Raw genomic sequence first — 18,651 nt, 5'->3', positions numbered from 1 at the left:
AAAGCTTTGAACAAAAATTGTCATATACAGGGGATTCCCGGGTTACAAACGGGGGGAGACAACAGGAAATGATGAGAAGTCTACCCCTAGGAAGGGAAATTCACTTCTGTAAGTGTTATCGTGGGAAAAAGGTGTATCCACTGAAGCTTTATCACCAATCCTTGTTTCCACAACAACCCAAAATGTTCAAAATCCAATTGTCATAGGGACAGAAAGTGAGGTAAAATCTTTTGAACAGGGACATAGACAGCAAAACAAATGTTACCACCCTTCCCTATGCTATCCAACAAACTTAAAATGTTTTTTTTTTGGCTGGAGCCACACTTAAAAAAATTACAAATTCAACTTAAGAACAAATCTACAGACTTTGTCTGGTTTGTAACCCGGGGAACACTTGTACAGTAAATTCATCCTTATAAATGCAATAGCAGAATTAATTTATTAGGACTATAAAGTTCAGTTAAGGTGACTGTAGCTAAAATCAAAAGGGCCCAAAAAGTGATCCCTGTAAAAGATGATAGTAAATACTTTCCTCTGCAGCTATTTTCACCACTGAACTGAAGAGAAATCATCTGCTAAAAAGGACTTAAAGTGGAGTTCCACCCATTTTTAATAGGTTGGAATACATAGCTGTATGTAATCCCCTTTAAAACGGCTTTTACCAATGGAAACTTTTTTTTTTTTTTTTGCTAGTAAATACCTTAATTTCTGCTTTATTCCTCCTCTCCTCACTTCCGGGTCCGATCGGCGATGACGTCATTCGGCGATCCGCAGTGTCTGCTGGGATGTATTCTATTCCAGAAATCTCGCAGTAGCTGAGCTGTAGTGAGCCGTGCCTGCCCCGCCTCCGCCCCCTCTCATTGGTTGTATTGTATGAATGTATTAAAGCTGTTCTCTGCCCCGCCTCCTCTCATTGGTTGTATTGTATGAATGTATTAAGGCTGTTCTCTGCCCCGCCTCTTCCTCTCATTGAGTTGTATTCATACAATACAACTCAAAGAGAGGAGGCGGGGCGGAGGCGGGGCATTGAACGGCCTTAATACATTCATACAATACAACCAATTAGAGGAGGTGGGGCGGGGCGGAGGCGGGGCAGAGAACGGCCTTAATACATTCATACAATACAACTTAATGAGAGGAGGCGGGGCGAAGGCGGGGCAGGCACGGCTCACTACAGCTCAGCTACTGCGAGATTTCTGGAATAGAATACATCCCAGCACACACTGCGAATCGCCGAATGACGTCATCGCCGATCGGACCCGGAAGTGAGGTGAGGAGGAATAAAGCAGAAATTAAGGTATTTACTAGCAAAAAAAAAAAAGTTTCCATTGGTAAAAGCCGTTTTAAAGGGGATTACATAGATCTAAAGTTCCAAAAATGGGGTGGAACTCCACTTTAATTCCCCTGCATCGGAGATGCATTCTGTGGTGCGAGTAACAGATGTATGTATTTACCATTAACTTTTGAAAGGTCAACTTTTGGGGCATTTTAGCTAAATAGTCACCACTAAGCATTATTAAAAATGAAGGGGGGCAACTAGCCCTGACAACAGGCAGGCCATAGATGAGGATGTTCTTTCCTGCAACCACAGGATAGTGGCGGGGGGCTCAGAGAGCCGAGAGGAGAACACAGTGATTATTGCTAGCAGCTATAGTCTTGCAAGCGGCTTGGGTACAACCAGCATGTTGGATTTTTAGGATGGGATTGTCGGAGGCTATAGTCGCTAGCAATAATCACAGAGTAATTCCAGCAGGGACAGCCCCCCAGTGTGAGAACACAGAAGCTCAGCAGGATTCCCCCATCAACCCTGTCGGTCTGCATTGATGGGGGAATTGAGCAACCATATATGGCCTTCCTTAGGCACAGCAGAGGCATCTAAAGCTCCTACAGACAGGTGTCTCCACCTTCTACCTTCTTCAAAGTGACATAGGGGTTGATTTACTAAAACTGGAGAGTGCAAAATCTGGAGCAGCTCTGCAAAGAAACCAATCAGCTTCCTAGGGTTTTTGAAGCTTACTTGAACAAGCTCTTAGAAGCTGATTGGCTACCATACATAGCTGCACCAAGATTTGCACTCTCCAGTTTTAGTTCGGCCCCTTTCACACAAACATTTCCATCAGGTCCGCCAATCCCTTTTTCAGGCAGACCCAATTGAAATGTATTGGAGAATGGAAACCTCCATTTTCATCTATGGAGTGGCAGGTATAAATGGATGTGTTAGTGTACACTCAACCTACATTCAATCCGATGTACTAAATAACTAAACCGACATAGGGATCTGTTCGCCTTCTGTCCAGCGGATTGGATCGTAAAGCCATCAAGTGTAAGCGGACAGGCAGTCTGTTTACATCAGCCCACCGATAGAGGAAAGTGGGCTGTGTCCTATGCATAAGCGGAGTGGGCATGGACCAGTCACAGATTCTCTACTGAGCAAGTGGATCGCAAGCGGAATCCACCCTATGTGAAAGGACCCTAAATTAACCCACAAAGCCACTTCTCTCCAGCTTCTCTATACCCACACTAGAACTATATCTGGAAAAAGCCCATCTAGTTAAACTTCAATATGATTATTTTGGATTCAGTGGAGCATGCAGCTCAGCAGAACACCCAGGTGAATTGATCGTGAGCTATTTTTCACAACACTGCTTGAAACCTATCCACAGTCCTCCACCTGGCAGCATTTTAAAAATCGCATTGCACCTTCTCAAAATACCTGAGTTATACTTCATAATACAGCAATGATGATTTGTGGAGGAAGACACATTTGACAAGTTAAAGTGTTGCTAAACACAACAGCAAAATCAGTCTGTACATGCAGTAAAGCATGCTTGTTATATTCACTGTGGAACCTAAGGGGTTAATCATCTGCATTGTGTATGAAGGCTGATTGATCCTGTCTTCTCTGATCCTCCCCATCTTTTACTGTCCCAAATCCATCTCCTGATAGTACAAAGCCTTGAGGCACTCTCTGCAGATGCTCAGTCTGGTGTGTATTGCTAGAGTTTTTTTTTTTTTTGGGAGGGTGCATGTGATCAGCACAGGGCCAATCAGCACTGTCCAGACAGAGGATCAGGGATCATAGGACAGTCAGAAGAGAATGAAAACTCCTCCTACAAGCTTTAACCAGAGCTTGGCCAGACACTGATAGAAGTCATAAGATGCTATATACTGCTGATGAGAAAAGGTATTTAGCAGTTTAGATTTACTAAAATATTTGCATTTTCATGTTGTGTGTACCGAGGGAGACCAGATCTTGTGAATGTAGGCTTGTGGGGTTAGTAACACTAACTGCATGATAAAAAGTCAGCAAGCCCAAAACCAAATCAGTCAGCTATGGGTGGATGCTGGGGGCTTGAATTGTCCATTGGCTTTCTGTCCTTCCAAAACCTCTCCATGGGAACACCCGGTTCTGCCTTCGGATGCAGCATGTCTTCATTCTCACTCTGCTTTTACTTGAATGTAATATGTAGAAAATAAATTCCACGTGGAGAGACATTTTCCTAATGGTTGCAGCATTTCGAGAGGCAAGGCTGAAGAGATTTTGCCTTGAGTCCTGGAGAGATCCAGTAGTAATTCAACCAGCTGACCAAACCCTGATCAATCAATTTTAGGTGAATGGACTCTTAGCATTCCTCCTGTTAAGAATCACTTCCTTTTGGCTTAGTGACATTCTGACACACCTAGCCATGCTCCCTTTTTTTTCTCAGTGAACAGCTGAGCTCACCACCACAGCATTAACACAACCCTCATTCATATAAAATGTACAGGACAACAAAATATAGCACCTGAATACCACTGGACTCTAGCAGAAATGTGACAGTTGTACCTATCGCATATACACATTTAGATCACTAACATTGTCAAACTGGCCAAAGTGAAACATGGTCATTTATAAATGCCAAATACTGCTCAAACTAGTTAGTTTATATTTTTACATACATTTGTTTTCTTAATTTAAAAAAGGGAACAAGAAATTGGCAGGACATAACTGTTACAAGTTTGTAATCACACAAATCATACAACAGTTCTTCCCATGCATATGTAAATCTAAATTAGCTTATTCTACCATATGTGTTAAAACCTGCATACAAGTTGCATCAATTAACTTGAACATAATAATTGAGGAGTAAAACAGGGATTTGAACAATGAATGAATGAATAATCAAATGCTATCATATGAAAAATTTGTCTTAGTAAGGTAATGTGCACACCTATACTGCAATAAGGCAGCATACATACCAGTGATGAATGTGTGAAGCCAGAATCTTCTCGGGATAAGCTCTGTACTGTATACTCGATAGCATTATTTTCTCCTTGCTGTTTGCAGATATAAGCACAGTTCCTCTCTAGTACTGTGCAAATGCCTTTGAAAAGGAGTACACTAGTGGTGCAACCCATTCCCAGCCTTTTCCAGTGTACATCTCTAGCATCCCTGGCTCCATTAGCAGCGTGCCTTTCCCTCACTCACACTGACAGCCTTCATCTGCATCCCTGCTCAGAGATGCCTACTCTACGCACAGCGAGGATTTCTCACGCATAGACTAAGCACGGCACCAAGGATGGATGGATGGAGGAGGCAGAAAAAAATATCAGGCACCAACAAAATTCTAAAAAAAAAATCTGAAAGATGACAATGCATCCAAATACAATTCCCTCTGCTCTTCTTAAAACTGCCTTGAGCGATGCCCGAGATAAAAAGGAAAAAAAAAAAAAAGGATGCAGTTTACTGCTGCTGCAAAGCTCGGAGGATGGGGAAGCAACTACCAGACATGGATCTTTCCCAGCAAGCTTTGCGATCCAGCACACGGCAAAGGCTTCTCCTGACCCAAATTTACCATTTGATGTTTAATACTTCATTATGGATTTTAACAGGGGAAAGACAGACAGCTTGCCAGGGGAAGGGAAAAATGCAGTCATCACTGTCACTATGGCAACGCAATATGCCTTAAAGGACTACCATAAGCATGATATGCCTGCTCTGGAAAAGGTTTTCTGTCAGCAAGTCGCTTGGGAGCATTAGATTGACAGAAGCAATCTTGCTTTAATTCTTCTTCCTTCAGCCTGTGAGAAGACAGGCCAGAACTTTCCATCTACCCAAAAATCACTCCTCATTAAGTCGGTATTGTCATGCGAAGCATAGTATGGCTCAGTGACTGTGCAGTTCTGGTTAAATCAAACTTAAAGGGTAACTCCACTTTCGTGGGGAACAAAATTGCAAATAAAGAAAAAATTATATATAGCGTATAAAATTTCAACACAAGTCATTGTAATTGAAAGTTTGTTAAAAATTACCTTTCCTTTTCAATCTGCAGCTCTGTCATTTTTGAAAATGCAATGCAATATGTCTACCTGGAGGTGTTCTTTACATAGTATGCCCCCCAGAAACATTTCCTGCTTGTGTGATTGGCCCACTGATTTTCCCAGAATTCTGCACTAATATACAAGTAAAATATAGGCATTCCCTGCAACAAAAATTTATTTTTTGTGAGATACTCCCAGTAAGAAACATGTCTAAAAGAGATGCAGGCCCAGCAGCTTTCCTCAGAGCCCTGCAATTACAACAGCTGCCTGATCACGATGAAACCACTCCCATTAGATTCATTTTCCATTTGGACATACTTATGCCTCGTACACACACATCGATTATTGGCCGGGAATTTTCGGCCAACGTCCGATCGGCCGATTTTCGGCTTGTTAGTATGATGCTTTCGACAACCGACTCCAACTTTTCGGCCGAAAAAAATCTGGTGTGCATGCTATAACATTTTTGTTGGCCGTCAACAACGGCCGATTTTCTGTCAGTCAGTACAGATTTCGGCAGACAAAAATCTGATGAGCAAGACTGGGCATGCTCAGAGAAGAAAAAACACACGGAAAGTAAACCAGCACATGACATCACTTCTGAAGTTGATTTTTGTTGGGCGAGAAAATTTGTGTGCAGTCTAGTCACATTCCAACCAACAAAATACCACTCTGGACAAAAGACGGACGATCGGTTGGCCGATAATCATTGCGTGTGTACGAGGCATAAGGCTGGCCATACATGTTCAATTTTCTTGTACAATGTTCTGTTAGATTTACCACAAACCACATAATAGGAGGTCAAAGCTAAAACAACACTTTCACTTGTATCCAATTAGGCAGGCCTTTCTACTACATAGTTGAAGGTTAATTTCAAGAAAATTGTACAGAAAATTGTATAATGTATGGCCAGCCTACACAGCGATTTCTTGAGAATAACAAAAAGGTAGAAATCTGGAACAAAGTCTGTAAAAATTTTTGCAATGTACAGAGATTGCCCGGAGGGAAATGTTTTCTTCTCAACAAAAAAGTGGAGTTACGCTTTAAGCTGACTTCACGTTATACAATTTTCCTTTAGATTTACCAAAACAATATAACAGGAGGTCAAACCTAAACTCTTTCAAATTGTATGCAATCAGACAGGCCCTTGTACTACATAGTTGAAGGTAAATCTAAAGGAAATTGAAGAAAAAAAATAAAATTATAATGTATAGCCAGCTTAAAGGGCCATACACAGTATAAGATGTTCTGAAGACTTTTTCCTTCAGATTTACCTTTCCTATGTAGTGCAAGGGCCTGCCAGATTGAATACAAATTGAAAGTGTTTAGGTTTGACCTCATATTATATGGTTTTGGTAAGTCTAAAGGAAAAAGTCTTCATATGTATGGCCCATTACTCTGTTATCAGGGCTCCGAACAGTTGACCCCTTTCTCCATCAAATATGCAGCTATATAGAACATTGTATTGAAGTAAGAAAAAACAAATTCAGTGATGTTTGTTAATTTAAGGATCAACTTCAGAGAGCTTGCATTGAGCCATTCCATATGCCAGAGTATGTTTTGAGGCTTCTTGCCTTATTCTGATCCCAAATGGTCTTTCAATGCAGGGGATTGTCCAATACACCACCACCTCAATGGTTTTCCAGCATCTTGGCTATTATGTTGTACAACTGCCGGATTCTCTCACCAAGAACAGAGCGGTTTCAATCCCAGAATGTGCATAGGCACATTGGCTATCAGAAATCGGTTTTTAGAGGCATTGTTTTTTGCATTCACGAGCCTTAAAAGATTCAGATGTTTGTTAAAGTCTTACTAAAACCCAGGACCCAAAATACCAATATTCTCAGCAGTATATAGCAGTCTTATGACTTATATCAGTGTCCGGCCAAGCATTGGTTAAAGCTTGAAGAAGGAGTTTTCATTCTCCTTTGACTGTCCTATGAGGCTGCATGACCCCTCACCCTCTATCTGGACAGTGCCGATTTGCCCTGTTCTAATCAAATGCACCCATTCCAAATGAAATTGCTCCAGCAAAACACACCAAACACAGAATGTGCAGGGTGCCTGTTCTATCGGGAGATGGATTAGGGACAGCGGAAGAAGGGGAGGGTCAGAGATTACACAATACGGAGGATTCACCCCTTTGGGTTACACAGTGAGTAGAACATGCATGCTTTACTGCATATACAGACTGATTTTACTGTTGTGGGATTAGTAACAGTTGAAGATAGACATACTACAAATCAGAGTTTACACTCTCCATACAATAACCTTTAGATTTACCAAAACTATATAAAAAGGAGGCCACAATCAATCAATCGGTATCCAATCTGGCAGACTCTTGCACTATATAGATGGTAAAAGGAGCAAGTACAATCAGATTGTATAGTGTATGGAGAGCTACCCTACTATGGTAGTAACTGTAACATACACACTCTGCCAATGAACAGAAACCTGAATACACCTACAATGCATTGATCTGTGCTTATACTTGAGGGTTCATTCTCACCTATACCACACGGTAAAATGTATGGGTTTCTGTGCTGTGCAGTGATGAATCTTAGGTGCATTGTACTGCCAGTCAATTTGAATAAACTCCTCTCCCTATTGCACCACAATGTGTGTTGTGGTACACTTCACTTTCACAAAATGCAATATAAATTTTCATGCATTGAGAGTAACACAACAAGCTTCAACACATAAAATCGATCCGATCATTCCACAATAGGGATCTCAGGACAAAAAGCCAGACTGACCTTACCCACTATGAGAGTCCTCAGAGACAGTGTCACACCAGAAGCTGTCCCAGAGGACTGGACCTGGAGAATGTTCTGTGGCTAACAATGTACATAGCTCTGTAAAGCACCACAATGCAGAGCCAGTGCCCGAATGTCAAAAGTCTTCAGAGACTGGGTCACACCAGATGCTGTTCTATGGCTCTGGAACCTAATCACACACTTCGGCTAACCAACACAGTAACAGAGAGGTCTGGAAAGCACCATAGTTGGTCGTAATTGAGACCAGGGCCGGCGCTACCAGTAAGGCGACTAAGGCAGCTGCCTAGGGCGCAGCTTAACAGGGGGCGCCGCCATTCTGCACCCCGAATCAGTAGTGGACCGGCCGGTGTGGCACTCCTCATGCTGTGCCGCCTGAGCGCTACAGCAAGCGAGCCCCAGGCAGCACACACCACTTGTCTAGAGCGCACATTAGAATAGTCGGGGGCCGGGGCGCCAGAAGTGCCCTCCATAGAATCCTGGGGATCCAGCTCGGCGCTCACTGCCCTCCGGTCTCCGCCCCTCCAGCTGATTTCTGCTTGAAGAAGATCAGGAGCCGATCTCCAATCACACTCAGGGAGCTGGGCTTGTGCCTCTCCAGACGCCCCCCCCCCTCTGCTCCGTGTTCAACTTCTGGCAGAAGCAGATTGCTGGACACCGGACAGTCTCCCATCCCCCATCACATGCCGAGGACAGCATGCAAGGTGAGATGATGTGTGTCCCGTCCTCTCCCACCCCTCACACAGACAACACAGTACACTCCCCCACCCGGACACTGGCCTCACTCTTCATACATGGGGGGCTGCATTGTATGATATTGGGGGGGGGGGCTGTATTGTATGATATGGAGGGGGCTGCCTGCATTGTATCATGGGGGGGGGGGGCTGTATTGTATGATATAGAGGGGGCTGCCTGCATTGTATCATGGAGGGGGGGGGCTGTATTGTATGATATGGAGGGGGCTGCCTGCATTGTATCATGGGGGGGGCTGTATTGTATGATATGGAGGGGGCTGCCTGCATTGTATCATGGAGGGGGGGGGGCTGTATTGTATGATATGGAGGGGGCTGCCTGCATTGTATCATGGGGGGGGGCTGTATTGTATGATATAGAGGGGGCTGCCTGCATTGTATCATGGAGGGGGGGGGCTGTATTGTATGATATGGAGGGGGCTGCCTGCATTGTATCATGGGGGGGGGCTGTATTGTATGATATAGAGGGGGCTGCCTGCATTGTATCATGGAGGGGGGGGGCTGTATTGTATGATATGGAGGGGGCTGCCTGCATTGTATCATGGGGGGGGGGGCTGTATTGTATGATATAGAGGGGGCTGCCTGCATTGTATCATGGAGGGGGGGGCTGTATTGTATGATATGGAGGGGGCTGCCTGCATTGTATCATGGGGGGGGGGGGGCTGTATTGTATGATATGGAGGGGGCTGCCTGCATTGTATCATGGGGGGGGGCTGTATTGTATGATATAAAGGGGGCTGCCTGCATTGTATCATGGAGGGGGGGGGCTGTATTGTATGATATGGAGGGGGCTGCCTGCATTGTATCATGGGGGGGGGGGCTGTATTGTATGATATAGAGGGGGCTGCCTGCATTGTATCATGGGGGGGCTGTATTGTATGATATGGAGGGGCTGCCTGCATTGTATCATGGGGGGGGGGCTGTATTGTATGATATAGAGGGGGCTGCCTGCATTGTATCATGGGGGGGCTGTATTGTATGATATGGAGGGGGCTGCCTGCATTGTATCATGGGGGGGGGCTGTATTGTATGATATAAAGGGGGCTGCCTGCATTGTATCATGGAGGGGGGGGGCTGTATTGTATGATATGGAGGGGGCTGCCTGCATTGTATCATGGGGGGGGGGGCTGTATTGTATGATATAGAGGGGGCTGCCTGCATTGTATCATGGGGGGGCTGTATTGTATGATATGGAGGGGCTGCCTGCATTGTATCATGGGGGGGGGGGCTGTATTGTATGATATAGAGGGGGCTGCCTGCATTGTATCATGGGGGGGCTGTATTGTATGATATGGAGGGGGCTGCCTGCATTGTATCATGGGGGGGGGGCTGTATTGTATGATATAGAGGGGGCTGCCTGCATTGTATCATGGGGGGGCTGTATTGTATGATATGGAGGGGGCTGCCTGCATTGTATCATGGGGGGGGGGCTGTATTGTATGATATAGAGGGGGCTGCCTGCATTGTATCATGGGGGGGGGGCTGTATTGTATGATATGGAGGGGGCTGCCTGCATTGTATCATGGAGGGGGGGGGCTGTATTGTATGATATGGAGGGGGCTGCCTGCATTGTATCATGGGGGGGGGCTGTATTGTATGATATAGAGGGGGCTGCCTGCATTGTATCATGGAGGGGGGGGGCTGTATTGTATGATATGGAGGGGGCTGCCTGCATTGTATCATGGGGGGGGGGGCTGTATTGTATGATATAGAGGGGGCTGCCTGCATTGTATCATGGAGGGGGGGGCTGTATTGTATGATATGGAGGGGGCTGCCTGCATTGTATCATGGGGGGGGGGGGGCTGTATTGTATGATATGGAGGGGGCTGCCTGCATTGTATCATGGGGGGGGGCTGTATTGTATGATATAAAGGGGGCTGCCTGCATTGTATCATGGAGGGGGGGGGCTGTATTGTATGATATGGAGGGGGCTGCCTGCATTGTATCATGGGGGGGGGGGCTGTATTGTATGATATAGAGGGGGCTGCCTGCATTGTATCATGGGGGGGCTGTATTGTATGATATGGAGGGGCTGCCTGCATTGTATCATGGGGGGGGGGGCTGTATTGTATGATATAGAGGGGGCTGCCTGCATTGTATCATGGGGGGGCTGTATTGTATGATATGGAGGGGGCTGCCTGCATTGTATCATGGGGGGGGGCTGTATTGTATGATATAAAGGGGGCTGCCTGCATTGTATCATGGAGGGGGGGGGCTGTATTGTATGATATGGAGGGGGCTGCCTGCATTGTATCATGGGGGGGGGGGCTGTATTGTATGATATAGAGGGGGCTGCCTGCATTGTATCATGGGGGGGCTGTATTGTATGATATGGAGGGGCTGCCTGCATTGTATCATGGGGGGGGGGGCTGTATTGTATGATATAGAGGGGGCTGCCTGCATTGTATCATGGGGGGGCTGTATTGTATGATATGGAGGGGGCTGCCTGCATTGTATCATGGGGGGGGGGCTGTATTGTATGATATAGAGGGGGCTGCCTGCATTGTATCATGGGGGGGCTGTATTGTATGATATGGAGGGGGCTGCCTGCATTGTATCATGGGGGGGGGGCTGTATTGTATGATATAGAGGGGGCTGCCTGCATTGTATCATGGGGGGGGGGCTGTATTGTATGATATGGAGGGGGCTGCCTGCATTGTATCATGGGGGGGGGCTGTATTGTATGATATGGAGGGGGCTGCCTGCATTGTATCATGGGGGGGGGGGCTGTATTGTATGATATGGAGGGGGCTGCCTGCATTGTGTCATGGGGGGGGGCTGTATTGTATGATATGGAGGGGGCTGCCTGCATTGTATCATGGGGGGGGCTGTATTGTATGATATGGAGGGGGCTGCCTGCATTGTATCATGGGGGGGCTGCATTGTATCATATGGAGGGGGCTGCATTGTATCATATGGAGGGGGCTGCATTGTATCATATGGAGGGGGCTGCATTGTATCATATGGAGGGGGCTGCATTGTATCATAGCAGCCCCCTCTATATCATACAATACAGCCCCCCCCCATGATACAATGCAGCCCCCTCCATATGATACAATGCAGCCCCTTCCATATCATACAATACAGCCCCCTCCATATGATACAATGCAGCCCCTTCCATATCATACAATGCAGCCCCCTCCATATCATACAATGCAGCCCCCTCCATATCATACAATGCAGCCCCTTCCATATATCATATGGAGGGGGCTGCATTGTATCATATTGAAGGGGCTGCATTGTATCATGGGGGGGCTGTATTGTATGATATGGAGGGGCTGTATTGTATGATATGGGGAGGTTGTTTTGTGTAGGCTGTATTGTGTGATATGGGAGGTGTGCTGTATTATATGGGGGGGGGGGCTGTATTGTGTGATATGGGGGGGCTGTGTATAATGGACAGTGTCCCCGTCTACCCAAATGCTGACCTCGTCTGACTGATGGTGATCTGTGATTGGCTGTCTCCATGACCTTATTCACATGGATGGCGGTGAAGCTGCATTATTACCAACCACCAACCGGGAGGAGAAGCTGAGGTTGGTGGGGACTGTACACAGGTCACAGCAGAAATTACCCCCCATCAGTGTTCCTTTAAACTGCTTCCCACCTCACTACATCAACCACTGCGCTCACACTTGCGTAATGCAGAGATCTTCTGGCTCTTGGCTGATGTAGTGAAGGTAGGTCATATGGGGGGGGGGGGGGGGCGGCAATTTTTATTTTGCCTAGGGCGGCAAAAATCCTTGCACCGGCCCTGATTGAGACTAGCCAAAATTATTGCTGAGGATACACTGACCTGGACGACTGCAAAATGTCAACAGCAAATTTGAAGTCCTAACCGAAGTAGAAGGAAAAAAATAAAATAAAATTATATACAGTATATGCTTTTCCAAAAAAAAAAAATGAAAGGCACACTTTGTAAACACATCAGATCTCAATGAGGAAAAATATCATGCTGGATATCTATACTGATATCCAGGAACTAGTTGCATATTCGTGCCACAAGAGGCAGGGTATTGTGCACCAGAAGGAACTCAGGACCCACTGCACCAGCGTAGGGTCTGACAATGGGTCCAAGGATTTCATCCCGATACCCAATGGCAGTCAGGGTGCCATTGTCTAGCCTGTAGAGGTCTGTATGTCCCTCCATGGATATCCCTCCCCAGATAATCACTGATCCACCACCAAACCGGTCATGCTGAACGGTGTTACATGCAGCATAACATTCTCCATGGCTTCTCTAGTCCATTTTACATCTGTCACATGTGCTCAGGGTGAATCTGCTCTCACCTGTGAAAAGCACAGGGTGCCAGTGGCAGACCAGACCTGACAATTCCGGTGTTTAATGGCAAATGACAATCGAGCGCCACGGTACCAGGCAGTGAGCACAGGGCCCACTAGAGGATGTCAGGACCTCAGACCACCCTCATGAAGTCCGTTTCTGATTGTTTGGTCAGAGACATTTACACCAGAGGCCCGCTGTAGGTAATTTTGTAGGGCTCTGGCAGTGCTCATCCTGTTCCTCCTTGCACAAAGAAGCCAATACGGGGTGGGACCTTCTCCCACCCCGTATTGGTCTCCTAGAGTAACTGCCTGTCTCTTGGAATCTTCTCCATGCTCTTGAGACTGTGGTGGTAGACACAGCAAACCTTCTGGCAATGGCACGTATTGATGTGCCATCCTGGAGGAGTTAGACTGACTGTGCAACCTCTATAGGGTCCAGGTATCGCTTCATGCTACCAGTAGCGACGCTGACCCTAGCCAAATGCAAAACTAGTGAAAAATGTATACATATACATACACCTCCGATATTATCAAAAGTATTGGGACACCTGCCTTTACACGCACATGAACTTTAATGGCATCCAAGTCTTAGTCTGTAGGGTCCAGTATTGAGTTGGTCTACCCAGTACAGTTATAACGGCATTAACTCTTCTGGGAAGGCTGTCCATAAGGTTTAGGAGTGTGTCTATGGGAATGTTTGACCATTCTTCCAGAAACGCATTTATGAGGTCAGGCATTGATGTTAGAGAGAAGGCCTGGCGCGCTCTAATTCATCCCAAGGGTGTTCTGTCAGGTTGGGGTCAGGGCTTGATTGCAGGTCAATCAAGTTCCTCCACCTCAAACTCGCTCATCCATGTCTTTATGGACCTTGCTTTGTGCACTGGTACACAGTCATGTTGGAACAGGAAGGGACCATTCCCAAACTGTTCCCACAAAGTCGGGAGCATGAAATTGTCCAAAATATATTGGTATTGCTGATGCCTTAAGAGTTTCCTTCACTGAAACTAAGGGGCCAAGCCCAACCCCTTAAAAACAGCCCCACACCATAATTCCCCCCTGCATCAAATGACTGGGACAAGTACACAAAGCAAGGTACATAAAACAATGGATGAGTGAGTTTGGGTTGGACAAACTTGACTGGCTGGCCAGTCCTGACCTCAACCCGATAGAACACCTTTGGGATGAATTAAGAGTGGAGACTGCGAGCCAGGTTCTAATATATTTATTATTCTGCAAAAGTTTTAGGCAGCTGTGAAGAAATGCTGTAAAGTAAGAAAGCTTTTAAAAACACTGTATATTTTGTTTGTCTTCTCTATTTCCAGTATACAAAGTATCTTCACCAAAGAATATGTAAAATAATTTTATAAAAAAAAAACTAACTAGAGCAGGGATCTCCAAAACTACGGCCCTCCAGCTGTTGCAGAACTACACACATTCCCACGAGGCATTGTAAAACTCCGATATTCACAGACATGGCTAGGCATGATAGGAATTGCAGTTCCTGAACAACTGGGGGGCCATAGTTTGGAGACCCCTGAACTAGAGGCTCCGGGGGGGGGGGGGGCAGGATGTGGCCCGTAGCTTGCTTTTATCTGGCCTTTGGGGCACTATGCCTTCTACTGATACGAGGCACTATTCCTCCCCACTGACACCAATGATGGGGCACTATTGCTCCCAGTGACACCTTAGACGTGAAACAAATTCTCCCACTGATACTAACTATGGAGCATTATTCCTCTTACTAACCCCAATGATGTCTTTTTTTTTTTTTTTTTTTACTCCCACTGACCACAAAGCCAATGGCATGGTTTACTCCCACTGATGGCAGAACATGGTCTACTCCCAACTAGCTACAGCGGGCCCCCTTAATATTTAAAGGGCAGTAAATTGGCATTTAAAAAAAAAAAAAAAAAAAGAAGAACCCCTGCTCTAGAGCCTCTGGACACTAAATAGTGCCTTTATTGATAAGAAAATTATTTTGCACAAAACTAAGCCCTACCAGGTACACCCTACAGTAAAAGCCGGTTCACACTGCCACGACTTGTCAAGCGACTTGGTCGCCTGACAAGTAGAGCTCCATTATCTCCATTCTGTGCAATGGAACCATTCTAATCAGAGCGACTCAAGTCGCTCGGACTTAGAAAAAGGTTCCTGCACTACTTGGGGGCGAAGTCAGAGCGACTTGCATTGACTATTAGAGAAGTCGTTTGCAAGCCGCGATGAAGTCGTGCTGCACGGGCGGCTTCAAAGTTGGGTCCAGTTTGAGTCGCCCCGGTGTGAACCGGCTCTAAAGGACGTGTAACCACAAATTCCGAAGCACTATTTTGTGTTTTTTCCGAAAACATTTATTTTAAGCTCGTAATATAGATTACATTACTTGCCTTTGCTGATTTCTAACAGCTTCTAAGAATCGCCATCATTTGAATGATGAATTCCATTTAGACTTTGTGCAGAAATATAAAATCTCAGCAGTTATGGCAGAAGTGCCATGTAGTGCAGATGTTTAGGTTCAGTTAATAAAAACAAAGTAAAGGAGTATCACTGTGGTGGGCAATGCTGCACTTCAACAGTCCGTGTTGCAATCTTAGCATAAAATATTTCCCATAAAAGTATTTTCTAGTATAAACATTACATTCACAAACCTAAAAAATTTCAAACGAATGTCTGCCATTACCTTTTTTTCTATCCATCATAGCCAGGAAAAATTACTCAAAATGTCATTTATTTTGAACCTGCCTTGTTTGGGTTATAACCCCTTCACGATCTAGGATTAAAGTTAAAGGTCGAGGAATACAGTTTTCAGGAATACAGTGAATGCTGAACAGTTTGTTTGATTTTTATGTATGCAAGTATATTTATCATCCTGTTTAAAGCGGAGTTCCGGGCACAGAAACCATTTTTCAATAAACATACCCCCGGGACAGTCAGGGATAGTACATTCCACAATGGCTAGCCTCTGATCTGTCCCGGTTCGCACTTACCTGCAAGATGAAATACTCACTTATAAAATTTCTTCCACAGCGTTGCCATCTCTCTTGTGGGCAGCTGAAGCCGGCGCGGTCCTCTTCTGCGTCTTCTTCCGCGTCCTCTTCTCCCAGAATGCGCCTGCACCGGCCCCTCTTGTCACTTCTGGTGCGGCACCGCATTCCTCCACAGCTTCTGGTCATGCCCAGAAGCTGTTTAGCAGGGGAAGTGACGAGCGGGGCCGGTGCCGTCGCATTGATTCCTGGGAGCGATGACGTTCAGCTCCCAGGAATCATCGCGAGACAGGAAGTGACGGCGGAGCCGCGGCGCTGAGGGAGGAAGTACCCTGAGGTGAGTATTTTCGATCTTCAATTACAAGGTGAGTGTAAAAAAAAAAAAAAAAAAAAGAACCTAACTATCCAATTCCTTTTCAGTTGATGGAGAACTAGCGGACGGGCACAAAAAAAAAAAAAAAAAATCGATTTTGTGCCCGGAACTCCGTTTTAAGCACAGTTATTCTACAATTTTGTAATATGCTGCAAAGGCAACGGAGTACTATGGAAGTCTAAGGGCTCACACACTCTTGTGTCTCAAAGAAGTGGCTCCTATATACTTTTGAGCTTTTTTTTTTGCGCTGTTATTTTTTTCTGCCTAGAAACACCCCTACATGTAATGCTGGCCATACACTAGCCGAAAAATCATTTGAAAATCTGTCATTTGTTCGTTTTTCATCCAGTTAATGGCCACAAATAGAAAATTGGTTTTTACTTTTCAGAGCTGAAAGATCGAAGGAAAGGTTTGGAAAATTCTGCCAAATGAACGATAAATTTAAAGGGTAATGTGTTTCCCACCCAAACTGCACTAGGCATTTGTAACAAAATGAATGAAAAAAAACTGATTAATTTATGTCCATTGAACGAATGATCAATCAAAATTCGGCCATTACATGAAGGCACAACCGTCTGCTCTCACGGACAAGTGTTAATTTTTAGAAAATTAGTTTGAACAATTTTTCGTATAGTGTATGGCCAGCATTAGCCAAGGTGCCCATGCACACTATGGCTTTTTCAGCAATTTACAGGCATATGAGCTCACTGACCGAAAAAAAAAACACCAAAAACTCACATTTTTGAGAGGAGCTTTCCAGCAGAAAAGCCTAAGCAACCAAAAACACGAGAAAAAACTCAAAAACGTGCAATAAAAGCGCAAGCTTCATCAAGCTTATGGACAGAGAGAAAAAGCTCAAATGCCTGAAAAAGCTTTCTTTTTTTGGAGCTGCAATGTGCCTGAGCCCTAACTTTTTTTTTTTTTTTTAAATAGGAGGGGTTAGGGCCTCTTATTGCTGTCGAGGTCCCAGTGAACACAGAAGAGAATCATCTGAATGGGGAAAACATGATAGTTAGAAAACTGATAAAAGTTGTAACTTTTCCCCTCATAGATCATAGAGGAAGTAAGGAGGTAAAATAGCGTATTGCCTTCAGCACAGTTATCCCTTTTCAGGATTAGGAGGCTGTGTCATTAAAGTGGTTGTAAAGTCAGAAGGTTTTTTTAATCTTAATGCATTACGATAATGGGATATTTGGCTTAACTTCAAATCCATTTCTCTGATGTTCATTGACAGACACAGCGCCTGATGATCTTAACTGTTTGATTATACTGCCTCCTACAGGAGTATACAGGCAGAAAAAAAAAAAGTCTGGCTGCACCTATGGGCATAGCCCATACCCAGGGGGTATACTCCCTCTCTCAGCTATAGGTACTCAGTTTTGTTGCAAGCAGTTTCAGAAGAATTACAACTCCACAGAGGGGTGGGTTCTGTGTCCGTCAATGAACATCAGAGAAATGGATTTTACAGCAAGTCAAAAATCCCATTTTCTCTTTCGTTCATTGACGGACACAGCTCCTGATCTTAACCATTGGTACATCCCAAAGCAGTGTTAAACATAAGAGGTGGGAACAGCGAAAAAAAAATTCCCAAAGCCAACCAGGTAAACATGCGCTCAACCAAAATAACTGGAGCCCACCTGAAAAAAACAATACACCCTCAAAGGAGACCAGGTCCTCTAAACAGCAGCCTGCAAAACCTTGCAGCAAAGGAAGCATCCACTTTATAGAACTTTGTCAAAGTGTGCACCGACGACTAGGTGGCTGCCTTGCAAACCTGCTTCACTAACACCTGATGACAGAAGGCCCAGGAGGCACTGAGCACCCGAGTAGAGTGCGCCTTGACAGGGAAAGGAGGAACTTGACCCTTGATGGAATAGGCCATCTTTCTGAAACAATCCGGAAATGGTCGCAGAGGAAGCTGACAACCCTTTCTGAGGCCCATCCGTGAGTACAAATAGTGATTTGTGAGCACAAAGAGTCCGACTTCCTAAAAGACTCCGTAGTTGCCAAATACACCCTAATAGCCTGGTCCACATCCAAGGCATACAAAGCATTTTTCTTCGGATGTTTTGGCCCAGGAAAAACAGGGAAGACAACACAATGTCTTTATTCAAATGAAAATCTGAGACAATCTGGGGAAGGAACGACGGACCGGGTCTAAGAACCACCTTATCACTGTGAACCACCAA

At 45.2% G+C, this 18,651-nt stretch overlaps 1 protein-coding gene across 4 annotated transcripts in view; it reads right to left on the bottom strand.

Moving 5' to 3' along the window:
* DOCK9 (dedicator of cytokinesis 9) overlaps positions 1 to 18,651 on the bottom strand; it is a 490,995-nt gene that overhangs the window by 408,947 nt on the left and 63,397 nt on the right. For 3 of the 4 annotated variants that reach the window (XM_082245711.1, XM_082245714.1, XM_082245715.1), the window contains exon 1: positions 4,240 to 4,578. The exons of the other annotated variant lie outside the window; for it this stretch is intronic. In XM_082245711.1, coding sequence (XP_082101837.1) covers positions 4,240 to 4,398 — 159 coding nt within the window. In that variant the 5' untranslated portion in view covers positions 4,399 to 4,578. Of the gene's footprint in view, positions 1 to 4,239; positions 4,579 to 18,651 lie in introns of those variants that run through there. 4 annotated transcript variants of the gene reach the window in all.

Source organism: Pelophylax lessonae (assembly GCF_965119305.1).
Source record: "Pelophylax lessonae genome assembly, chromosome: 2".
In the NCBI taxonomy this organism is placed as follows: domain Eukaryota; kingdom Metazoa; phylum Chordata; class Amphibia; order Anura; family Ranidae; genus Pelophylax; species Pelophylax lessonae.
This window is presented reverse-complemented; position numbering and strand designations above follow the sequence as displayed.